At 41.3% G+C, this 26,519-nt stretch overlaps 1 protein-coding gene across 2 annotated transcripts in view; it reads left to right on the forward strand.

The window, feature by feature from the left end:
- Positions 1 to 4,423: 4,423 nt before the first annotated feature.
- ANKMY2 (ankyrin repeat and MYND domain containing 2) overlaps positions 4,424 to 26,519 on the forward strand; it is a gene marked incomplete at both ends in the record, with an annotated part of 47,611 nt that continues 25,515 nt past the window's right edge. For both annotated transcript variants that reach the window (XM_080701768.1, XM_080701769.1), the window contains 4 exons: positions 4,424 to 4,490; positions 12,881 to 12,945; positions 21,196 to 21,334; positions 23,836 to 23,934. In XM_080701768.1, coding sequence (XP_080557894.1) covers positions 4,424 to 4,490; positions 12,881 to 12,945; positions 21,196 to 21,334; positions 23,836 to 23,934 — 370 coding nt within the window. The remainder of the gene's footprint in view (positions 4,491 to 12,880; positions 12,946 to 21,195; positions 21,335 to 23,835; positions 23,935 to 26,519) is intronic.

A 26,519-nucleotide genomic window follows, 5' to 3' on the forward strand; every position in this document is an offset into this window, starting at 1 on the left:
CCTCAATTGACAGCATTTTCTGGGATGCTGGAGACTCAAAACCCATACTCTCTGCCCCTGGTTATGGTTGTGTGTGCCTAGTACCACATCACCTCACATCGCCAGGAATGATTAGTCAAGTAGGGAAACAAATCCACCTAAAATAACTTAGAGATCAAATGAATTCGACTCAGTGTATGCTACCTCAGTACAAGACACTGGGGTAGATCTTGAGAAACAGTAAAATTGACTTAGTTAATTTATAGTTCAGGACATGAAGGGACCAAGAAAATTGATAAAAACTCTAATATAACACGGTGAGAAAAGTGCTAGCTTTCTAGATTTTTTTTTTTTTTTTTTTTTTTTTTTTTGGTGGTACTGGGGTTCCTAGAAACCCTTCTACATCCGGGCTACACTCCCAGACCTATTTTATATTTTTATTTAGAAACAGGGTCTCCTAAACCAGAGAGGATGGCTTCAAACATGCCTGATCCTCCTATCTCCGCCTTTTCTAGATTTTTATGGGGATCCAGAAGCAGTGGTGTTAATTCAGGGGAGGTGAAGGGCTCGGGGTAGCTGGGGTTCATAAGAAAGGAGAATTAAAGGGCATTAATAATGGTACTAGTAAGCCGGGCATGGTGGCGCATGCTTGTAATCCCCACGCTTGGGAGGCTGAGACAGGAGGATCTCGTGCAGGTTCAAAGCCAGCCTCAGCCTCTTAGTGAGGTTCTCAGCAACTTAGTGGGACCTGTTTCCAAATAAAATATAAAATAGGGCTGGGGGTATAGCCCGGAGGTAGAAAGCCTCTGAGTTCCACACCCAGTACAACAACAACAACAACAACAACAACAAACAATAATAATAACGGTACTAATAACTATGTTGCATGTCAAAACCATCCTGGGCAAAGATTTTTCTTATCCCACTTGCTGAGAGAGAAATAAATGTGTTTATCAGTGTCTATAATCCACTCTATTCCACTCATAAGATAGGGTGGGAGAGGTCAACGAGAAGCTGGACAAAAGCAGTTTAAGTTATGTCTTCAAAGTTAAGTAAGTATTTTGGCTGATTTGGGGAGGAGGGACTGGGTGAAGAGGGAAGGGAGGTCATTCCAGGAAGAGAAAAGCAGGAACAAAGAGGTGGAAATTACTGGCAGGTTATGGAAGAGGCAGGGTGGTGGCCCAAGGGCAGGGTGTGTGGGAAGGCCTGGCTGACTGGAAATGCCTGCTGGGACCACAGGTTGGAGACTCCCTTTGTGGCCAGTGTAGAGCCCATAACAGGAAGATGAGCACTCACTGTGTATTGAACTGAGGGTTCTTAGAATTACCTGGATGGGGAAAGGCAAGACAGAAGTGGGCTGTTTAGGAATCTACTACAAATGATTATTTTAAAAAGATGAAGAAACAGAAGAGCATCATATAAGCCCTATTAGACAATATTGTGTTAGTATGTCCCCATTTCTTTAACACAACACAAAAACAATAGTGGAAATATACATATATGCTACAAATGCATATAATACCTCAGGAAGAACTTAAACATTTATGAGATGCCGTTGGTTGTGGGTAATGGAGAAGGGACTGGGGAAAGAGGTGGGGGTGGGCTTTTGTACTTTGGTTATCTTGAACTGTGTGGATATATTATCTATAAGATTATATATATATAATTTATTTTTTCCCCTTACTGCCAGGCACATAAAGAATAGTGAAAAGAAAAAAGGTCTCGCCGGCAGATCAACTAATCCAGGTACCAGCTGTGGTTTTGACACATCTTACCTAAATGTGCTATCTGTGAGGCTATGGGTAAATCAACTTTCTTTAATGTCTCTTCTCTTATTTGCACAAACAGAGATAGTACTGGCTAATTCTCAAGTTGTTGCAACAATGATTAAATTAATCCTATGCAAAGCATCTGGAAGAATGTCTGGAGGAGACTAAATGCTCAATGTGAGTAGCTTTCTTTTTTAATCAATAAAACTTCTTTGCTGTGAATACATTCTAATATACTCATTAGCTAATCTTATTCCTACATTAAATATTTATGTTGTACAAAACTAATGGAACTCATCTGATTACACTATTAGGTATCTGTTTCTAAACTGTCCATGATTTATCTGCATTTCTAGGTGATTGCTCGTTTTCCTTTGTCTTTAAATGTCATTGGCTCTAAACTGACCCAAGTCGTGCATTCACAGAAAACTAAATACCAACCAGGTGTCATAAAGCACCAAGAAAACAGATAACAAGTTGCTATCCTCGAGGAACCCCCAGTGAGACAAACAGGTGTGACCTTCAAGTAACCATGGCCCAGATTTGGCACAAGAGATGGAAATACTGGCAGTGAAATACTCAATTCTGCATCTGCATCTGCTGGTAAGAAGCGAAGTCACAGGTTGAGGCTATTCCTCAAGCATTTTCTTAGGTCCAGTGGGTTCCTTTTGCCTGATACATTATATATAAACTGACAGTAACTGTGGCAATTACAGCATTACTGTAAGTATTACAAAATACTGGTCACTCTCAAAAGCTCTACTACTTGTGTGAACAGCCACATCATTATTAGAGCATCATCAAACAAAAGTTTCTTTGTTACACATGGAGATGAATAATTTCAAACCATTTTTATGTGAGATGTTCTGGCTTGGAGCTGTCGCCCTTCCCCCAAAGCTGAAGCCTTATTGTTGATAGGGGCAGCTGGAATTTAGGAAAGATATTTGTTTAAAGGCAAGAAATAACGATAAATATCTTCCCTGGATTTCAAGAGTTAGTAAATGTTTGGAGCACTATGAAGACTATGGCTACAGGAAATACATATCACTCCCTATAAGGCACTGTGGAAAGAAAGAGTGGTCTCAGGGATGTTTAACAAAAACCACCTACATACTTCCTCAAACATTTCTCTTTGACACAGATGAGTCTTGGCAAAAACAACTAATATGTGCAAACACTGATTTCTAAAGAATCTTTCTCTGATGCTGTAAACAGGTTATGAACGTGCATCCTGGAGGAATATTTTAGAAAGCAAGTCTAGTTTCTGAGCCACAGAAGGGTACACCCTTGTAAATACCCGCTTTCTACCTATGGTCGAGGCCGAGGCTACATATTACAGTTGAATGAAGGTTGGATTAAGAGGCTAATCTTAGGTTATATTTAGACAGCAACACCAATTTAATCCCCGCCTTCTCCACTCTCTCCTCCCTATTTCCATAAATCTCAAAATCGGAGTTACAAAGAGCCTGGGAACTCTCGCAGAGCCGAGAGGCCCTTCCTTCCCCCTGCTCCAAGCAGTCTCTCACAAACGAAGTATCAGTGCGAGTGTAAATCGCTTCCAAACCTCCTTAGCCGGCAGGGGAGGGCGGTCAGGTCCGGATTTCTTCTACACCTTCCACAGAGGCCAAGAGGAGATGTCAGGTCGTGGGGAGGGCGAGGCTGGCCTCAGGAAAGCTACCTTTCCCCAGTCTTCCCTGGCCAAGTGCCCACCATCGCGGTGGGGGTCGGAGCCCCTTCCTCGGGCCCGGAGCCCCCAGCGCCGGCCTCCCGGGGCGGCCGGCGGTGCCCCGCTGCCGACCATGTGCACCGCCTCTTCCCACCGCGTGGTCGGCGGCGCCCGCTCGAGGCCGGGGTCTCCGGGGGCGCCCAAGCTTGGGGGTCGGGGGTCGCGGTCCGGGGGCTCGGGGCCGCCGATGGGTGGAGCGGGGCTCGAGCGGGGAGGCAGGGAGCCGCGGGAGGCACACGCTCGCTCCGGCCGGCGCCGGCGGGGTGCAGCCCGGCGGGGCGGCGATCGCGGACCCGCGGTCCTCCCGGGCCCCCGCGCGGCGCGGCCGCCCTTACCTGTCCGAGGGGGAGCGGCGACGCGCGAGGCCGGGGGCTGCGGCGGGTCCGGCGGCGGCGGCGGCGGCGGCGGCGGCAGACAATGGAGGAGTGAAGGACAGACACATTGACACAGACTCAAGGAGCCAGCGCGGCTCCGCCCCCGGCCCGCCCCCGGCCCGCCCCGCGCGGACCGCGCCACTGCCGGGGTCCCCCGGGGCGCGCGCCCGAGCCGAGCCTCCGCGCCCAAGGGTGCTGCGCGGGCGGGCGCCCGGGCCGGCGGCCCGCAGCTCCGGGTCCCGACGCCCCGCGGGCGCAGCGGCGGGGGGGGGGGCGCCCCGGGCCGCGGGTCCCCCTCTCCGGGTTTCTGCTTTGGGTTCGCCCTCCCCGGCCGCTCCAATCGGCGTCCCCGGCCGCGGCCTCCGGCGGCTCCTCCTCCCGGGCCCGCCAATGGCGCGAGGGGCCCGGAGCCCGCCCGCCCGGCCCGGGGAGGGGGCAGAGGAGGGAAGGAGACCCGGAGAGCGCCCAGGGGAGAGGGCTCCGGCGGCCGCGCCCGCTGCCCCCGCCTCCTCGCTGCTGACCCGCCGAACGCAGGGAAGCCGAGGAGCCGAGCAGCCTGCAAGCTGGCGGGAGCGATGGTTCACCTCAGGAGAGGCGAGCTGGCCCCGGAGGAGAAGGAGCTGCTGGAAGTGATCGGCCGAGGTGCGGGGCGGGGCGGGGCGCCCGGGCTGAGCGGGGTGGAGCCCCCGCCCCGGGCGGGCCGGGGCCGCAGGTGACGTCGCCCACGGCCCTTCTGGGCGACAGTGGCCGGCGGTTTCAGGTTCTTGCGCGAGTGTCCAGCGGCGCCTCTGGGCTTCCGGAGGCCGGGAGTCCTGCAGGCTCGCGGGCCCCCGCCCCTGCTGGCGTGGGGAGGGCGCTCTCGGCGCCGGGCGCTGTATTAGGGCGCCGCGCTGGCTCTGGAGTTTGCCGCGCGGAGGTCCCGGCAGCCCGGGCCTCGGGCGCAGGCTTGGGACACCCGGCCCCCGCGGGAACCTGCAGAGGGGCGAGGCCGGGCGTCCAGCCCGCAGCCCTCCCCGCGCCGGCCCTCCCATCTCAGCCTCCGTCCCGCCTCCCTGTGTGGGAAGGAGCCGCGGGACCGGCCTTCAGACACGTTTTCCCTCCGGCCCCGAGTGGACGTCCCGGAGAGTTCCCTGCCCGGTCCCGTTACCTGGCAGGGGACAGCGGAGTGACCGCGCTTCCCCTGCACCGTCTGGGCCCTGGGAGGAGGGTGCGTGGGCCTGCCGGCATGACTAATGGAGTAATTTAAAATTCAACAATAAGAAAGTCACTTCTGGCCTCGAATGGCAGAGAGGCCAAACATCACAGCATGGGGCTCTCCAGTTTCCAGTCTTCTGTGTAGCCACGCTCAGATTTAGAACCGCTCAGGGTACTGCACATTTATTCTTCATAGCAAGGAGAGTCTAAATGAAAGGAGGAAAAAATTCGGGTTTGAACTCAACAGGTGATGAGGAGCTGAGCCCGCTGCCATCTGGCCCCACAGTTCGAAGTCAGTGATATGGGTGTTGTTTGCCGGGAATCCTGGAACTTCAGGTTGGGTTCTTATTGCTTGTACCGCACAGTTCTCCATGACCCATTTGGCACTGCAGTCTTTCTGTTCTGCTTGTCTTTGGGTAATTTCTCTCTGTCTTTAGTGGCTGTGGTATTCAATTCAGAGAACATGTGAGAGTCACAGCTGTGTGTCAGGAACTACCATGCTGGGCAGAGGAGAGGATTGAGAGAGAGGGAGAGAGGTAGAGGTATAGATAGATATCAGCTCAGAAATCACCAGGGAAATTCTGATTTTATCACAGAATTATTCCGATTTTATCTATTTTTATCACACATTCTCTTAAAAGTGAAAAACAGCTGCGCGTGGTGGCACATGCTTGAAATCCCGGCGCTTCGGAGGCTCGCACAGGTTCGAAGCCAGCATCAGCTACTTAATGAGGCTCTTAGCAACTTAGTGAGACTCTGTTTCCAAATAAAATATAAAATAGGTCTGGGAGTATAGCCCGGAGGTAGGAAAAAAAAAAGTGAAAAACAGTGAGGACCTTTATAAAATAGGTTTCTGAAAGAGAAGATGGTATTCTTAGATATATTCTGAGATGTCCACCAGTTTTTATTCTGAAGATTATATAAAATAACGTACATTTGCTCTTTTGGGGGGAATAAGATTGAAATCAAGGGGATTCTACCTCTAAATCATACCCCTGGTCCCATTTTATTTTGCTTATCAAATTTGAAGCAGGGTCTTGCTAACTAGCAGAGGCTGTCCTTGAACCTGCAGTCCTGTCTCAGCCTCACAAGTTGGGGGTCACAAGTATGCTCCTCCACACCCTGCTTGCATTTATTCTTATTAGTACTGTGATGTTTCTGGGCTCAATGTGGTGCATGAAGTTTCCTGAGTGCCCAGTGTTGGCTGCATCGCTTTAACTGGGCCAGGCCAGTGAGAAAAAATGGAGGTGGATTTAGTATCTGATGTTTTCTTTTTAAATGAACGTCTATGAGACATCATTACCTTCTCAAGTAATGTGAGATATAGGAAGATAACAACTATTGCTAGCATTAATTGAATGTTATTGTGAGCCAAGCACTTTGTGTGGACTAATATATTTAATCTTAATGAGCTATAACATTAGGAGAGATGGCATGGGGTAAAGGCTAACCAAGCAGGTCTGGTTTGGAATCTTACCTCCATCGTTTACTGGTGATGTGGCCTTACCTGAGCTTCAAATTCTCCTTGTGAAAAATGGGAATAATAATGGTACCCACCTCAAATTGTCCTGAGGATAAAATGATCTGTGCAAATAAAGCACCTAGAACACTTTGTTACCTGTTGCTATGATAAGTATGGTGATCTCCACTCGATAGACAAGAAAACGGAAGTAAGAGAACTTTTAGAAACTTTACACTAATGCGGGCGTAATGGCGCACGCTTGCAATCCCAGCATTTGGGAGGCTGAGACGGAAGGACTGAGGTTCAAGGACAGCCTCAGCTACTACTTAGTGAGGCCCTTTGCAACTCAGTGAGGCCTTGTTTCAAAATAAAGAATAAAAATAGGGGTGGGAATGTAGCTCAGAGGTAGAATTCCCCTGGGCTACATCCCCAGAACCGAAAAAATAGAAAGAAAGGAAGGAAGGAACGAACGAACAAACTTACTTCACACTAGGTTAGATACATGCCAAAAATCTAAGTTTCTACTTTTAAACTTTTAAAATATACTTAGAGGGTGGGCATGGTGGAGCACACTTGTAATCCCAGCATTCAGGAGGCGGATCATGATTCACAGACAGCCTTAGCTACTTAGTGAGGCCCTTCACAACAAAGTGAGACTCTGTTTCAAAAAGATAAAAAGACTAAAGAATAGGGGTGGGGGTGTAGCTCAAAGGTACAATGCCCCTGGGTCCTATTCCCAGTACCGCTAAATAAATAAATAAATATAAAAAAATATGTGTGTGTGTGTGTGTGTACTTAGAACTTGATATCTATGTCAAAATTTATATTATTTTTAAAAGTTAACGCATTTTCAAATACTTTTGCACAGTTTGTGTGTGTGTGTGTGTGTGTGTGTGTGTGTGTGTGTGTGTGCTACTGGGGTTCCTGGAAACCCTTCTACCGCCAGGCTACATTCCCAGACCTATTTGAATTTTTTTTTTTTTTTTTTAATTTGGAAACAGGGTCTCTTAAGCCAGCGAGTCTGGCTTCGAACCTGCGTGATCCTCCTGTCTCCGCCTCCCAAGCACGGGGGATTACAAGCGTACGCCACCACGCCCGGCTTGCATAGTTTTATTTATGCATAAACATAATAGCAACTAACAAGCCAAATTATTATTTTATTTTTTAAAACATCCAATTTTGGAGAATTCCACTAAATAATTATTCAAATCCATATATGCCTAAAAGTCAAGGGTGTCGCTCAGTGTTAAGAGTACTTGCAAGGTCCTGGGTTAGATCCCAACACTGCAAAGAACAAAATCAAATGCAAACATGCTTGAATGGATTTTTTAATGAACTGTTGGCAACTGAATGTCACAAGTTTGCTTCTCCCTCTTGGGGTTCATCTGCACATCTTCAGCAATGACCTGTGGCCTCAATCTAAATATTAGAAATGTAACCGTGAATTGCACTGTGTTGCCCTGAATCTGAAATAAGAATAGTATTTAATATGCACAGAAGGCCTACAGTGTGCTCACAATTACAGCAAACCCTTGGGCCTCCTCAGAGCCCTGTGGGATGGATACTGTGCTCCTTGATACATATTTGAGAAAACTGAGGATTTTGTAGGTTAGGATGGATTTCTCAGTAGTCCTGAAAGGGCAGGGAGACTATCACGCTGCACCATCTCTCCTCTGACATGCTGGCTTAGCCAGATAGACTGATCAGTCCCACCCCTACTGACTCAGGTTGTCTTATTTTCTTCTTTAGTTTGAGAAACCTGGAGAAATTCTTAAAAGGAAACCAAACCAGTAATATCACTTTCATTAGTTTAGATCTGTTATTATTATTTTTTTCTTTTTGGTGCTAGGGGTTGAACCCAGAGATATTTCACCTCTGAGCTACACTCTCAGCTCTATTTTACTTTTTATTTTGAAATAGAGTCTCACTGAGTTGCTGAGAGTTTGCTAAGATGCTGAGGCTGGCCTTGAACGTACAGTCTTCCTGTCTCAGTCTCCAAAGTGCTGGGATTACAGATGTGTGCCACCACACCCAGCCTTATTTATTTATTTACTTTTTGTGGTACTGGGAATTGAACCCTGGGGAATTCTACATCCAAGCTACATCCCCAGTGCTGTTTTATTTATACTTATTTATTTATTTTTTGAAACGGGATCTCTCTAGGTTGACGAGAGTCTCACTACTTTCTGAGGCTGGCCTCAAACCTGCCATCCTCCTGTCTCAACCTCCATACTCCGCTTTAGACCTGTTAATGTTTGTCTCTCGTGGAGGTAAATGTTGACCATTGCACATCTCTTCTTACAGTGTTAATCACTCTATCTGAAGAGTTTCTTCGATCAGATTTAACGTAGTTTTTTTCCCACAGAGTAAAACAAATTGTATTTTTAAACTTCACTGAAAAATATTTGAGAGTCTGCTATGGCCTGTAATAATAAAACGTAAAACTCTTCTGTCTGAGCCATGCGTTACAAATTCCTGTGCTCTTCTGGAACTTCTAGGGTTTCTTCCTAGTGTCATTAAATTAGGAACACCAAATTAGAAACCATCAAAAGTTTTTCCCTTTGGGGTATTGTGCTCACCTCTCTTTCAAAATCTGTTTCTATTCGGTAGAAGCCCAAACTGCTTCAGGTATTTTCACATCTTGATCCCTGGATTTCAAAGAGCTAACCAGTAATTTTCCTGTTGAGTAGCTGGTGTGTGTGTGTGTGTGTGTGTGTGTGTGTGTGTGTGTGTGTGTATTAAATAATAAATGTTTTCTCTCTTCCCCCTGTTCCTGATGCAGAGCTCCTAAAACCCTTTTAAGCTTAGTGTTGCCAGTTCCTAAAAACAAAGTTCCTAATTCCTTGGATTACTCTGGATGACAGGAAGGAGTGTCTTCTCTTTTAATCAATTGGCTCTTGATAGGCTCCTCGAAAGCTTCAGAATGGGGGCTGGTCAGACTAAGTCATAATTAAAAGCCTGGATCTTTGTTTCACTCTTCTCCCATCCTCTAGGAAGGGAAGAGGGGGTAGAGATTGAGTTAATAATCAGTTCTGCCTGTGTTGACACCTTCATCCATATCTTTTTGGTGTTATTGTTTTGTTTTTGTTACTAGGGATTGAACCCAGGGACATACACCAGGGGCATTTGACCTCTGAGCTACACCCCCTGCCCTAGTATTTATTCTTTATTTTGAAACAGGGCCTCACTAAGTAGCTGAGGCTGTCCGCGAACCATGATTCTCTGGTCTCAGCCTCCCGAATGCTGGGATTACAAGCGTGTGCCACCATGCCCGGCTCCTTTTTATTATTGAAACAAGATCTCACTGAGTTGCTGAAATTCTCACTAAATTCCTAAGGCCGGCCTCACTAAATTTTAGGCTGGATCTGCAATCCTCCTGTCTCTGCTTCCCATGGACTGGATTGCAGGTATGCGCCACCATAAACTCATACATATCTTTGAACTGTGAGGTTCTGAATTTCCAGGCTGCTGGAGGATGGAGTGCCCAAAGAGGGCTCTGTGCCCCCTCCCAGACCCCTTGCTCTCACATCCATCGCCCAGGACGTGCCAGGGTAGTGGGTAAATTGCTAAAAGGCCAAGGAAAGTGCCTGGAGACTGTCCAATAATGGGAGACATTATTGGGAAAACATAGAAGAGAGCAGTGACTGCTCTAAAAAGAGCTCAGTGGGTACCATCGAACAGATAGCACCTCAGTCCCTCGAGGTGCTTGGTCAAGCTGGGCTTCTCTCTCCTTTTGTCCAGTGCTGGTCAGGTGGATGAGTGACAGATATCCTTTCCACTGTGCCTTTGGTTCTGCTCCCATACTCCACACAGAGGGGTTTAATGTGAGGCTGCAGGTGCAGTGACATCAGCATCACTTTGGTTAGTTTGCTTGTATGACCAGCATCCCTCGGAGGAGGAACTGTCCTGTGTTATACTCAAAGTCCGGGACCCCAGGGGGAGAGAGACCACCACCAAACACAATAATGCAAGAAAAACAGAAAAGGGTTTATTGGGGAACTAGCTCGAGCTAGGGTCCAAGTCCCTCCAATGCAATGGAGTCTTGACCAGGACCCCGAGTCTTTGTTCCAAGGCAGTTTTATACATTTCAGTCACTCAGGCTGTGATTTACAAAGGAGTTATCTTTAGACCAAAAGGAATTTTTACTGCTGTTATCACAAGCAAGGACAGGATACTTGGTGCTCCCATTTGGTTCGTGCCTCCTGGGGTTGGTTGGGAGTTTTTCATCCTGACCCAGGTGCCAAAACTGGCACTTGACTGTTAGTTGTATTCCTGGGAAACTGAAACTTAGGCCTAGCATGTTTGCTATATGGATGGAGCCTGTCATGGCCCCACTTCAGTCCTACACCTGCTGCACATGCAGAAAAGTAGCTTTCTTCAAATAACATGACCTTGCCCTAGTTCCCCATGTGCATAAGTGAAGGCCCGGGTCTTTTAAGATCATATGTATCCTGGCCCAGGCTTGTTCTCATTTTCCCCTTAACTTGGCTAGGTTTTGGGGAGTAGAAAGGAGGCACTCAGGGATAGGGCATTCACTATCTCTTCTCTCTTTAAGGATGATACAGCTGCCGGTGTGTCTCTTCCATTTGGGCTGTTCATCTGTGCCCTTCATAATGTCCTTCACAATTATTAGATAAATGTAAGTCACATGTTTAACCTGAGCTCTGCGAGCTGTCCTAGAAAGTTGTGAAGCCTGAGGAAGACACCCTATCGGTGTCTGCTGGAGAATTGTTTGCTACATGAAGAAAAACTTCTATACATCTGGTGTCAGAAGTGTTTAGACTGTTGACTAAGAGTTTAGCAGGAGAAAACTGTTTCCTGAATTACAACATGCCATATCTTTTTTTTTTTTTTTTTTTTGTAATTATTCCCTGATGGGACAGAATCACATAGCTTCTTGGCCACTGGGCAAACATTTCATAAAATTAGCGACCTATTCTCTAATGAAAGCCAAATGCCTATGATTGTAACCCCCCTGCTTCCCCTTCCATGCAGCTGACTTCGGCATGCTCATGGTCCCTGGAGTGTTCTCCCTTTACTGCATAAACATCTCCTGGTCAGAAGGAAAATAACCTCAGTTAGTTCTCCATGGAGAGAGGGCTTTAGCTGAAGTGTCTTCCTCTAGTGAAAGTGGGATGGAGGGGTTTTCTGTTTTCATCATTCTCCCTCTGAAGCTGTTGAGAAAGTCTCTGATGAGCAGCCACAGGTATGGATAAGATTTAGTGTAGAACTGGCTTCCTACTTGAAAGCTTTCTTCTCTCTTTTTTAAGCCATTCAACTAATGATGCCAACTGCCTTCAAATGGAGCTCAGGGTCAGAAAAATGTACTATTTATAAAAATAGCTTCTGTCACGCACCAGGAACATGTGGCTCATGCTCATGGCATTTTCCCAACAAAGCTGTGAGTGTGTATCCTGAGGAGACGGTTCTGTTCCTCCTCTGTTGGGGAGCACTCTGTGGACTTCCCCATGAAGCAGGCGGGGAAGGAAGAAGCACCTCCTCTTCACTCTGGATGAGAGCAGAACTTAGCTCATGCTCAAATGGCAGTTCAAAAGAGAAGAAATAACCAGTTTGGGAGATGCTCCGATTGATTCTTTGATGTTCTTTTTGAAGAGAGGCTTATCTCATCCTTTTGCCCTGAGAACATTCAATTTCATTGTTCCCTTCTCAGTCAAACCAGAAAGACTTGGCAGAACATGTGGTTTTCTTGTCTTAATGATGATAATAGTAAGATTCTCTCTTGCAACCACTTATTTCTGCCTTTATGCCTCCCTGATGACTGGGAAAACCTGAGAGTCATGGCCCAATGGCAGTTTGTTTCCAAATTTAGAGAGGACCGACCTTCAAGTTACAATTTGATCACTGTTAGCATGGTAGGCTGAATACTGACCATAGAGGCTTTAGAGATATGCTTCACGTAAGCATGTCCAAACCAACCATTCTATTATAAGCACGCCGTCCATTCACAAGACCTACTGCTGACAAATTTTATAAATACTGCTTTTTTAATTCCAAGTATTTCATTGAATGGAATTTGAGCTCTAGATGGTGATTCGGATTAGATGCAATTCAAGATTTGTTCCAGTATTAATTCTTATACTTTGAGGTTATTGTATTACTGTCAAAAGAAAATGTAACCAATTTAAGTTTTGTTTTTTGTTTTTTTTTGGTTTTTTTACTTTTAAAGTAAAACCAAAATGAACTGCATAAATCTATTCCTCTGGACAGTTACTTTGTGAAACAAGTATGCTTTCTTTTCTTGCAACTCAAGCTAACTCATCTTAATATTGCAGATAACCCTTTAAAGTTCATTACCTTGATGTTAGATATTTTTTAATTCTAGTGATAAGTAATCTTAGTTTTCATCTTTTTTTAGGCACTGTCCAGGAAGCTGGAACATTGTTATCCAGTAAGAATGTTCGCGTCAATTGTTTGGATGAGGTAAAATAAAGAATGTTATTAAGGTGTTTACTTCCTATGAGAATAGATAATATAGAAAACCTGTCAATAAAAGTTGTTTTTCCAGTATTTGTGCTCAGATGTACTAATAATCTCTCAATCACTGTAAGCCGACAGGTCACAAAAGATAAGCATTTGAAAGCATTTTTAATCTTATTAGTAGTCAAACAAGTGAAAATTAAAATATATATAGCTTCTTTTCAAGTGTGAAAAACATGATCTTTTAGATGCTCACAAATTATATATATCATATTTTCTTATGAGGGAAATTTTAGCTGATATCAAACAAATTCTCCTAGTACAATCTGACAATTCAAAAATAAAATATAATCAGAATAATTAAGCACATACCTTAAAATATGTTTTGACTCTAATTCGTAGGTTAATGAAAAATAGAAACTAGATTGAAATAGAATTGTATTAGGAGAAATATTGTACATTTTTCATATACTTTAAATCTTTGTGGTATTCTAAGCTTTCAACTCATGAAATTACATAAAAGGAATAAAATATTACAAGAAAGTAGAAGAGAAGAGATTAGTTAGGAAAAATATAATTAGAACAAAAATTTAAAAAGCAGAAAGAATTAAAATAAAGAATGGATTAGAAATCCTAAAAATTAAATGTTTTTGTGTTTCTTCTTTTTTCTTTTTCTTTTCTTTTCTTTTCTTTTCTTTTTTTTTTTTTTTTTTGGTGCTGGGGATGGAACTCAGGGGCATTCTACCTCTAAGATACACCCATAGCCCCATTTTTTATTCTTTATTTGGAAACAAGGTCTCACTGATTTGTGAAGGGCCTCACTAAATAGTGGAGGCTGGCCATGAATTTGTGGTCCTTTAGTCTCAGATTCCCAAGTACTGGGATTACAAGCATGTGCCACCATGCCCACCTGTCTTTGTGTTTAGCACACCATTAAGCAAGTGAAAATACAACCCATAAACAGGAGAGCATTTTTATAAATCATATACAATGAGGTCCTTGTAACAAAACATACATTAAGAACTTGTATAACTCAATAATAAAAGACATATAACCTACTTAAAACAATGAGCCAAGGATTCAGTTAGACAGTGTTCCAAAGAAGATAGATATATGATCAATAGAAACATGAAAAAATGTCCAGTATCATTAGCCACCAGGAGAATGCAAATCAAAGCCACAATGAGAAACTACTTTATGTTGACTTGGGCTACTTATAATCAAAGAAGTACATTTTAATAAGTAGTGGTGAGGATCTGAAGAAATTAGAGCTGTTCTGCATTGCTTGTGGGAATGTCAGATAGTGTGATACTTTGGGAAATAATCTAGCAGTTCCTCAGATGACTAAGATCAGCAATCCTAAGCATATACTCTAGAGCAGCATATATGAAAATATATGTGCACACAAAAGCTTTCATATGTGTGTTCAACACAAAATTATACATAATAGCTAATGGTAGGAAACAACCCAAATGTCCATCAGCTGATGAATGAGTAAACAAGAATGTGGTATATTTAAATAGTAGGATATTCAGCTAGAAAAAGAAATGAAATACTGACACCTGCTACAATACGAGTGAACCTTCAAATCCATCAGGACAGGAAGTGAATTAGTGGGCCATGAGAGAGTGGGTGGAAGTAGAGAAATGACTATGAATGCGTATGGGGGCAATGAGAATGTTCTAAAATCAATTGTGGTGATGTTTGTGCAAATTTTAAATAAACTAAAAATTATTTACTTGCACATATGAAATGAATGAATTGAATGGGTACATAAATTATATCAATAAAAATTTTCCTCTTTTTAAAATATAATTTTATCGGTGTGTTATAATTATATGTAATAGCGATGTTCACTTTAATACAAATATACATACACACTGCACTTAGAAATCAAAGTTACCAATTTAAAATGAAGAAACAAGCCAAAGAAATAGTGACAACAGCACATTCTGGGAAATACAAGCTAATAATGTATGTAACCACAAAGAAAAGAAAAAGAAAAGAAAAGAAAACCGCAGTTATAATGGGAATTATCATAACATTTTTGTTCAAACCAGTACACTTGAAAATTCATGTGAACTTTATAGAAAAATAAAAATGAACATACTCCTCTTATATAGAAACAGAAAATGTAGAACAATTAAGAAAGATTTGGGTAAATGTTGTAAAATATCTACCACCTTCAAAAGTTGCAAACCTGAGTAGTCTTTCAGCACCAAACCTTTAGGACTAGTTCATTTTCATTTAATACAAATTATATCAGTAGCTGATGAAAATACAGGAAGATACTCATTTGATAAGGCTGGTGCAATTTTGATGCAATGTAGGAAGACGCCCTCCCAAAAACCACGGAGTCATTTCACTTTTTAAGTACAGATACAAACATACCTAATGTAGTGTTAGGAAGCTAATTTAGCAGTGTATCTAAAGCATTACAAAACATCATAACTGAGTAAGGTTTTTCTAAGATTATTAGAATGGTTCAGTTTTAGAAAATCTCTTAGCATATTTCAGAATAAAAGAGAAGCATTATCTCAACAGATGCTTTAATGTGTTCTCTAAAATTTAACAAGTATTGATAGTTTAAAAAAAAAAAAAGGCCCTTTCCAAGCATTTTGGCTCATGCTTGTAATCCCAGTACTTGGGAGGCTGAGACAGGGGGATCAAGGTTCATGGACAGCCTCAGCTACTCAGTTGCCTTCTGCAACTTAGTGAGACCTTATTTCAAAATAAAGAATTAAAAAAAAAAAATAGGGCTGAGAGTGGACCTTGGAGGTAGAATGTCCCTGGGTTCCACCCCCAGTAGCAAAAGGAAAGAAAAAAAAACTCTTTAAGAAACTAGGATAGAATGACTCTTCTATAACTCTAGAAAAGCTTAGAAAACTACCACAAACATGGACATCACATTTAGTGTTAACATTTAGGAGCTCTAGGCGTGGAGATGCAAATCTGTAATACTAGTACTTGGGGTTCTGAGACAGGAGGATCAGGTTGAAGGCCTGCCCCAGCAACTTATTGAGACTCTCAGCAACTTAATAAGAACCTGTCACAACAAAAAAAGTAAACCGGGCTGGAGGTGTAGCTCAGGGTTAGCATTTCCTTGAGTTCAATCCTTAGTGCCCAAACCAAACCAAACAAACGTTAGAAGCACCGCAATGAAGACAAGGGGATTCTCAAGTGTTCCATGAGCTGCTGTGAGTGTCTGCAGACAGACTTGGTTGTCTTGGTGGTCCATGAACATGTGAGAGCAGAGAAGCAAAAGAGAGGGGAAAGAGCTGCTGTCCCCTGTGACCTCACTCCCTTTGGCTAGGCCCCCGAAAGGTTCTACTACCGCCCAGTAGCATCATAGCTGAGGAAAAAGCCTTTGAGAGACATTTAAAATCCAAACTGTAGCACCTACTAAAATTTAAGAACCAGAGAGTTAGAATTTAGAAGCATAGAATTTATTTACTTTTGCTACCCACAATGAACAGATATGTCTGACATATACTCTGTAAATATTTGCTAAAGGAATATATGATGTAAAGCTGGATGTGGTGGCACATACTTTACAATCCCAGCATTTGGGAGGCTAAAACAGGAGGATCGCGTTTCGTGGACATCCTCAGCTACTTAAGCCATTTGCAACTCAGTGAGACCCTGTTTTAAAGTAAAGAATAAAAAATAGGGCTGGAATTGTAGCTCAGAGGTAGAATGCCACTGGGTTCCATCCCCAATACTGCAAAAAAAATTAAAAAAATATATATATATTATGTATTTGATGATACAGAATTGCAAAATAATAACCTAGTGCTAGTGAATTTTTTAAGAATTATGAGAGATAGCCAGGCATGTTGGCACATGCTTGTAATCCCAGCACTTGGGGGGAGGCTGAGATAGGACAATCGCACAGGTTCGAAGCCAGTCTCAGCTACTTAGGCTCTCAGCAACTAATGAGACCCTGTTTCCAAATAAAATATATAAAAAAAAGATAGGTCTGGGAGTAATAGCCCAGAGGTAGAAAAGCCCCTGGGTTCCACCCCCAGTACCACACACACACAAAAGAAAGAATTCTGAGAGATACTTGTTAATAATTAGCTAGGCCTGGTTGTGCATACCTGTAATCTCAGTACTTGGGAGGCTGAGACAGGAGGATTGCAGATTCTAATCCATCCTCTGCAATTTAGCAAAGACCTTAGGACCTTCATGAAATCCTATTTTCCAAAAAAATATAAAAGTAAAGAATAGGGCTGCGGTTGTATCTCGGAGGTAGAGTAACCTCAGGTCCAGCCCTATCGTGTGCGTGCACACATACACGCAAACAAACACACACACTGTTGTTTTTTTTTTTTTTTTTTTTTTTGCAGGTCTAGGAATGGAACTCAGGGAAATTCGCCCTCCAACCTACACCCACTGCCCTATTTTTTATTCTTTATTTTGAAACAGGGTCTCACTAAGTTACAGAGGGCCTCACTAAGTAGCTGAGGCTGTCTGTGAGCAATCCTCCTGTCTCAGCCTCCCAAATGCTGGGATTACAAGCGTGCACCACCACGCCTGGTTTCACACACACAATTGTTTTTAAGGTTGCCTTTATAGAATAGTTAAAGCTCATTTTTCACACAATTCAATTAAACAGACTTCTTTCAAGTTTATCTTTGAGAAATGACAAAGAGATAAGAATTTTTACTCCATCATTTCATTGGGTCTAAGATGCCATAGACTTAAAAGCTCATCTGGACTTCAGAAATATTAAAAATGGAGGGGGGTAGAAACATTGTGGTTTCTAAGATATAAACTGAGATGATATAAACTATGATGATATAAACTAAGATGATATAAACTAAGATGATATAAACTGAGATGTTACATATAAAATGAAGTCCTTTGTGGGGCATGGTGGCGCACGATTGTAATCCCCGCATTTGGGAGGCTGAGATAGGAGGATTGTGGTTCGAGGACAGCTTCAGCTACTTAGGCCTTTTGCAATTCAGTGAGACCCTGTTTCAAAATAAAGAATAATAAATAGGGCTGGGGGTGTAGCTTGGAGGTAGAATGCCCCTTGGTTCCATCCCCAGTACTGAAAAAAAAAAGTGCTTCTTAGAAAACATAAATTGCATATGATAACATTACATGAGCCTTCATCAGTTCTTTTCTAATTTAAACAGAGATGGTCGTTCATTATTTTAATTTTCTCTCTGATACTAAGTTTTTCTGGGACATGCCATTTTAAATTTATTTGCCAAATTTATTTTTAGATTAGCTGTTTAGCAGTTTATTCACTTCCTTTTCTTGATATTTACACTGAAATAGTATACAAACACTGGAAAGACTAGAAAATTTATAGTGTGGTGGCTTTATATCTCTATGGAACATCAGAACTTATTAATATCACTGTTTTTCATGGTCCATTGAAATATTTCCATACAAAATAGCACTAGAACCAAAATAACACATAGTGATCATTGCCCTCAAGATGTATAACTTCCTGCCAGACTCTGTGGTACACACCTGTAATCCAAAACTACTCTTTAAGTTCGAGGCAGGAAGATTGCAAGTTTGAGGTCACCCTGGGCAGTTTGGTGAGACAGTGTCTCAAAATAAAAAAATGGGAAGGTCTGGTGTGGTAGCTCAGTAGCTGGCTGCTCCTGGGTTCAATTTGCAGTACTATAAAAAGTTAACTATTTTAGCCGAGCGTGGTGCCGCACGCTTGTAATCCCAGCATTCAGGAGGCTGAGACTGGAGGATCGCGGTTTGGGAACAGCCTCAGCTATATAGTGAGGCCTTCCATAACTTAGTGAGACCCGGTTTCAAAATAAAGAATAAAAAACAGGGCAGGGGGTGTAGCCTGGAGGTCGAATTTGCCCCTGGGTTCCATCCCCAGAACCCCCACACACACACACACACAAAAAAAAGTTAAATATTGTATTTAAAAAGTTAAATATTTCTATAATATCCTTTGTGCAATTCTAAATTGGTATAATGCAAAATTGAACTAAGATAAAGTATATGTGATAAACAAGTCTATGAAAACCTACTTTAAACTCATGATTTAACAAAAGTTTGTTCTATTTATTTATTTTTTGTGTGGTACTGGGGATGGAACCCAGGGGCTTTCTACCTCAGGGCTGCACTCCTAGACTTATTTTCTATTTTATTTGGAAACAGGGTCTCACTGAGTTGCTGAGAGCCTCACTAAGTAGCCAAGGCTGGCTTCGAACCTGCACGATCCTCCTGTCTCAGCCTCCCCAGCGCGGGGATTACACGCGTGCGCCACCACGCCCGGCGAAAGTTTGTTTTCTAATATGCAGAATGCCCAGCACAGGATTGAATTTGCTAGGGGAAAATATGCACTGCACAGATACAACAAACAGATTCAGAGATTGTGTAAGCATTGAGGTAACTCTTTACCTTTTCGGAAAGAAGCTCTTTGATTGGTTACCTCTAAAATAAAATTTCTGCTAAGGTGATAGTTGATAAACGAGAAGGAACAAGAGAGAAAATTTAAAACTAGAGGAAAAGGAGTCATGTGAAAGAGAGGGAGGCAGACAGGTAACACAGGCAGAAGTGACCAACAGAGAGACAAAAAAATGGGCAAGATTTGCAATGTAAGATACAAAAGCTTTGCTCGTCTCCTTTGCTCTTAAGCAAATTATTACATTATATCAAGAGCTTTTCAACTTTATTTAAAAATGTTCACTGGTGTATTATAGTTGTATATGGTAGTAAGATTCATAATGATGTATTCATATGTGCACTTAACCCTTTTTTAAGTGACAGGACGGTTCTGTAGTCTCATAATGATTCATTCTTAAGAGCTGTGGGTGCAGGATGGGATGGCAGAATGATGGCTGCCCACCTGTGCTGGATGAACAGAAAATGCTGAATGCTCCCATTGAAGTCTGAATCCCAAAGACTTGTAGAAGAAATAGCTGAGTGCTTCTTTGTGGTGACCCTGATAGTACTATGCCCTCCCCTCACACAAACACTGTGCTTTTATGTGCAGGGTGCTTCATCCACTGAGGCTGCCCTTTGCCCTTAACCCATGGTTGCCTCATTCAAGGACTATGACCATGCAGGACATTTCTTCTCCTTAAAACACTCCATTGGCTGCCTGTGTACAATGAGATTCCAGGCACCTCCACCAGCGTCCCTTCCCCTCTCAATATTTCATTCCTGTGAAAACACCCTATTAAAGAAGTCTTGTTATAATCTCCTTATTTTTTCATTCTTCCTTTCAAGAAACATTGATTACTTCCACTGAGTTGCCCCTTGTACAACACCTGAGAAGTCCTGGCCTCCCTATAACTCTCCTGTCAGCTACTCGCTAAGAATGGTGTGTCACTGTGTTAACAGGATGAGGGGGTAAGAATAGCAGCCTGGAATCATCAAGGACAATTCAAACTATGGTAGCATTCTAAGATTCTTTTTTAAAGTAAGGGATTATGTTTCAGGAAGGTTTTCATCCTAAACAACACTAGCATTCTAGCCCTTAGAGAGGTTTATCTGGATTACTGAGAAAATTCACTTATAATAAACAGCCTATTCATTTATCCTGGTAGGGCCGAGTACATATAAGGTTGACTGTTTCATTGGATATGTATAGAACATATGGAAGCCAAACAGTGTAGCCTCATGCAAATATTACTAACCATTTCTCCATTTGATATAGTCATATATGATCAAATGATAATATGATTAAAATATTATGTGATTTTGGGGGCTCCTTGTTTTAAAAAAGAAACCATATAGTAAATGTTCCCTATATCTTTTTCTCATTGGCAATAATTCATGGAAGTTTTTTTCAATTCAGTTGGCATATGTGAACTAATATATTTAATAGCTTTATAGTATTCCCTTTTATGGATATATTGTCTTTTTTCTGCTTTCTCCTTGATAGGCATTCTGTTTGCATCAAGGATTTCTTTCAGTTATAAATTACATGTTTTATCTATTTGCTAATTTGTTTCTTTAGGAGCTAAATGCGTATGATAGAGACCAGAGCCTTCCTGGGAAAACCTGGGCTCTGATCCTGGCCCCTCCGAAGGACTTGTCATGTGAGGTTAAGCACTTCTCTCTGAATTTGTATGGTAATCTGTAAAAAAAAAAAAAACTAAAAAAAACACTAAGCTGATAAAATCCTTTTTTGGAAGTTTATGAACGATCCAAGTGGAGAAATGAAAATAAAACTCACAGTTTGAAAAGATGATTTTATTAATTCATGTTCATGAGTCAGGAAAAGGTAAATATTTGACTACTTTTTTTCTATTAAAGAATGGAATGACTCCTCTAATGCATGCAGCCTATAAAGGAAAACTTGATATGTGCAAATTACTCCTGCGACATGGAGCTGACGTCAACTGCCATCAGCATGAACATGGGTACACAGCCCTCATGTTTGCTGCACTTTCTGGTGAACTTCCACATTTACTCTCTTAATATAAGTTACTATAAAAACTGGTTTTAGGTAGATGGATATTTAAGTTCAATGCATTTTTATTTTAGTAATACTATGATTGAGTGTTGTGGAAAGGAATGATGGGAATTGATTTTGAAAAGCTATAATGTATAAAATAAATAGATAATTTGATCATGTATTTCTTTTTTTTGTGGTACTAGGGTTTGAACCCAGGGGCATTCTACATCCAAGCAACACCCCGAGGCCTATTTTATTATTTCTTTTGAAATAGGGTCTCACTAAGTTACAGAGGGCCTCACTAAGTAGCTGAGGCTGGCCTTGAACCTGTGATCCTGTCTCAACCACCAAAGTACTGGGACTGCAAGTGTGCACCACTGTGCTTAGCTTGATCATATATTTCTGAAGAGACTAAAATCAATAGGTTCTTTATGTTGACAATATATTTTGGTAGAATGAGGACATGGAGCCTATTCAGTTGGTGGTTCCTTTGATGTTCTGTGACTTTATTTTGAAGTGAACACTTCTTTGTTCTCTTGATCAAATAGTTGCTATGATAAAGCTGTCTGTTTGCCTCATTGAAATTTATGTACTTACTGTGATCATCCATTTAGAAAGTACTTATTCATATTTTTTACGATTTGCTGGATAAAGACATATGAGTAATGTCATCCAAAATTAAGTGACGTTATCTGTGATTGTCACAGATTTTTAAGAAAATTAAGATGTAATATAATGAATTTATTATTTGTTTGTTTGCTTGTTCATTTCTTTTGTGGTATTGGTAATTAAAGCCAGAGGCATTCTACCTCTAAGCTACAACCCACAGCCCTGTTTTTTACTTTTATTTTGAAATAGGGTCTCACTAGGTTGATGAGAGTCTCACTATTTGCTGAGGCTGTCCTGGAATCTGCAATCCTCTTATCTCAGCCTCCTAAGTACTGCTGGGATTACATGCTTGTGCCACCACACCTGGCTACAAACTTGTATTTTAAAGGCAGTCATCTGGATTTTTGTAATCCTGGAACATTAAAACATTTCTAAGCATTATATAAAATACAGAATTCAAAAAGGACAATGTCCACTAGTTTGACTATATAAAATTTAAACATTATCATACACAGATTCTAACATAAATAGAATTAGGATAAAAATGAAAACTGAAGAAAAATGTTTATTGCATATATATATATATATATATATATATATATATATATATATATTTTTTGGTGGTACTGGGGTTCCTGGAAGCCCTTCTACCTCCAGGCTACACTCCCAAACCTATTTTTACATTTTTATTTGGAAACAGGGTCTCCTAAGCCAGTGAGCGCGGCTGGCTTCGAACCTGCGTGATCTTCCTGTCTCCGCCTCCCAAGCGCGGGGATTACAAGCGTGCGCCACCATGCCCGGCCTTATTGCATATTTTAAAAGGCCATGTTGCTATATATAAGCAGCTCTTATAAATCAATTTTAAAAAGATAAATATTGCAATAGAAAGTTGGACAGAACAAAAGAAACACAACTGGCTAATAAACATAAAATATTTTCAGCAACAAACAAATTCAAATTAGAACAATAAATTATCATTTTATACTTACACTGGCAAAGATTCAAAAAGTGATAATGCCCAGGAAAGTTTTGTATTGTTTTGGGAGTGCATTTCAGTCTGGCCTTGGCAGAAGGCAGCGTGGCATTTACAGTATGTTTAACCTTCAGTCCATCTATATTTTCCAAGAACCATTCCTAAGGAAATCATGGTTCAAACTTGCATAAAAGAATTGAAAATGATGTTCACTAACTGTAGTTAGTTTATTTATTTCTATATCACTGGAGATGGAAGCCAGTGGCATTCTACCCCTGAGCTATACTCTCAGCCCTATTTTTATTCTAATTTTCACAATGTCCTCACTAAGTACCTGAGGCTGGCCACAAACTGAGATCCTCCCTAAGCCTCCCAAGTACTCGGATTACAAGCGTGTGCCACCATACCCAGCACTAACTAGTTTATAATACTAAAATACCTGTAATGATTCCCTTAGTGAAAGATTGTAACTTGAGTAGGTATAGCTGTTTAGATAGAAAAACCTATAGAAAAATAGGTCCCCAGTAGTTTAAGTTATTTCAGAGCCTACATGCATGAAGGATAAAATGAGTTTATTGGATATTAAAGAAGGATTTTTATTTATTTTTCTCTTCTATTTTGAGTTTATACTTAGTATTATCTTTAAGAAAATGTATTTTGCTTTATTTTAAAGTGTTATCAATTGCAGGCCATTTTTTTGTCTGACTTATTTTCCAGAAAATATAGTCAGTTTTAAGTAGGTTCTATATGTAGCATTTTACTTATCATAATTTTGATAACTATTTTGGAAGAAATGAATATAGTCACATGATGGAAAGATAAAAGTAAGTAGAGGGGAGACATGCAGATATAGTTGAAGAAAGTGTTTAAATCATTAATTTCTTAATGTTAACAAATGTATTTCCTTTGACTCCAGGTAATAAAGACATCACGTGGGCGATGCTGGAAGCTGGTGCAGAGACAGATGTTGTCAATTCTGTGGGAAGAACAGCAGCACAGATGGCAGCTTTTGTGGGTAAGTTTTTGTTATAGTTTTCTATTACTTATTTTCAAATTTTCCTTTTTGGAAAAAAAATATCAGTCAGGAGTGGTAAGTGCATGCCTGTAATCCCACTACTCAGGAGGCTGAGACAGGAGGATTATGACCGGACTCAGCAACTTGGTGAGGGTTTCTAAAACTTAGTGAAACCCTGTTTCAAAATAAAAATTAGAAAATAGGGCTGGGGTGTAGCTCCTCGAGGTAGAATGCATCTGGGTTCAATTAACAGTACCATGTGTACCACACACACAAATTTATGTATGTCACTTTGCTTCTCAGAGTGAAAATTCTGTTGTGTTATTTTTTAAAAATTAAAATGTTAAGCTGGGCGTGGTGGCGCACTCTTGTAATCACAGCATTTGGGAGTTTGAGACAGGAGGATCAAGGTTGTTGGACAGCCTCAACTACTTAGTGAGGCCCTTTGCAACTCAGTGAGACCCCGTTTCAAAATAAAGAATAAAAAATAGGGCTGAGGGTGTCACTTAGGGGTAGAAAGCCCCTGGGTTTCATCCGCAGTACTGCAAAATACATACATACATACATACATGCATGCATCCATATATACATACATAAAATGTTTACAGTTTCCTCTATGTCATGTAATGAAATGTCTTTTGACATTTTGGGGAAAATAAACAGCATATTGAATTAATATTTTGTGAGATACAAATAGGGCTGTTTAACCTGAAGTGCTTTGAACAAATATATATTTCTCTAATGAAAATAACTTAATCTAATGTTTAAGAAGATGTTCTATTAAGTCAGCAATCCTAATTTAAATACCGACTGGACCATTTAATAACAAGGTCTTTAATGATTTTGATTTTGTTTCTTCAATGTAAAATTTCTGTTTTTCATGATAATGAGGAATTGAACCCAGGAGCATTCTACCTCTGAGCTACATCCCAGTCCAATTTTTTTTTTTTTTTTTTTTTTTTTTGGTGGTACTGGAGGTGGAACTCAGGGGCTTTCTACCTCCAGGATATACTCCCAACCCTATTTTATATTTTATTTGGTAACAGGGTCTCACTAAGTTGCTGAGAGCCTCATTAAGTAGCTGAGGCTGGCTTCGAACCTGTGTGATCCTCCTGTCTCAGCCTCCCAAGTGCTGGGATTACAAGCGTGCGCCACCACACCTGGCTCCCCAGTCCATTTTTAAAATTTTATCAGAGTCTAAGTTACTCAGGCTGGCCTTAAACTCATGGTTCTCTTTGCCTCAGCCTCCTTGGTATCTAAATCACAGGTTTGCACCACCTCACCTGGCAATTATAGGGTCACTTTAAGGATTTAAAAAAGCGACAGATTTAAAGGACTTTACATGTAGCACTAAACAAATAGTATCAGTTACTGTAATAATAATGACAACAATAAAACAATTCTTTCTTAGGAAGAAGTAACAGACAGTAATATCCAGCTGATTCATTATCATCTTCATCAGCCGCAAATAAATACTTTGTGCCTGCAGTGATTCTTGGCATGGGAATCCTGCTACTGGATATAATATAGGAGTTCAGGAGAGACTAAGAACAAAAGCTTGATCATTGGAATTCTGGGCCTCATTGAACTGGCAGTTAAGATAGTACACTGATAGAAAAGCAAAGATAGAAACATTTGGTTTATTGGGTACACAGTAATTGGCCTTGTGACCTATAATTCATTAAACAAATCCTTAATGTTTACAACCCATTTACCGAGTATCAGTGTAGGTGACCTGGTTATAGCAGTCAATAAGGCAGAGACAGTACGTGCTTTCAGGGCAGGCAAAGACAAAATCAGTGATAAACAGTGAGAAACTGTACTTGCAAGGGAGAAGATAAGAGTTTCATAGGAATACATGGACACTCGAGACCATCTATCCCATTCCAAGGGTATTTCAGAGAAATTACATTCAAGCTGAGATACAGTGGGAATTAGCCAGGCATCGATAATGGTAACTATATATCGTGTTACATTCTATTATTTAACTTTCTTAAAACAAATAGTAGCTTCCTTTAAGAAGGCGCTCACCCAGTTACCTTGACAGCTTTGTAAGAACAAATATTCTTCTTTTATTTTAATTTAATTTCAGGAGGACTTGAGAAAGATATGGTCTCGCTGTACACGTTTCTGAGAAATATTTTCTCTCTCAATTGGGAATACCAGAGTTGTTTTGAACTCACTTCTGAGCAAATTATCAGGGTGTCAATGCAGTAGGAAAACAATATTAAACTAAGAATCTGGAGAGTTGTATTTTAGTGCATGCCTGTTGCTAATTAGGTTTATGGACAAATCTCAGCACTTCCATGGACCTCAGGTTTCTGATCTATCAGTGTGATGAAGCAGAGGAATTAGGTGATCTCCAAAGTATTTTTTTTTTAAATTCTACAAGTTTTTACTATGCCCACGGTGAGACATGGTAAAATAAATAGAGCTCAGACAGTGGTTAACTGCCCCAAGGTCATGGGATTAGAAATGAAGGAGCCTGTCCTTTCTGCCATTAAAACAATATGCATATCCCTTTTTTTTTTTTACTACAATATTAACAAAAATCTAAAGTAGAAGTTGTCCATAGTCCCTTTCTA

The sequence above is a fragment of the Muscardinus avellanarius genome (assembly GCF_963383645.1).
Source record: "Muscardinus avellanarius genome assembly, chromosome: 9".
Classification (NCBI taxonomy): domain Eukaryota; kingdom Metazoa; phylum Chordata; class Mammalia; order Rodentia; family Gliridae; genus Muscardinus; species Muscardinus avellanarius.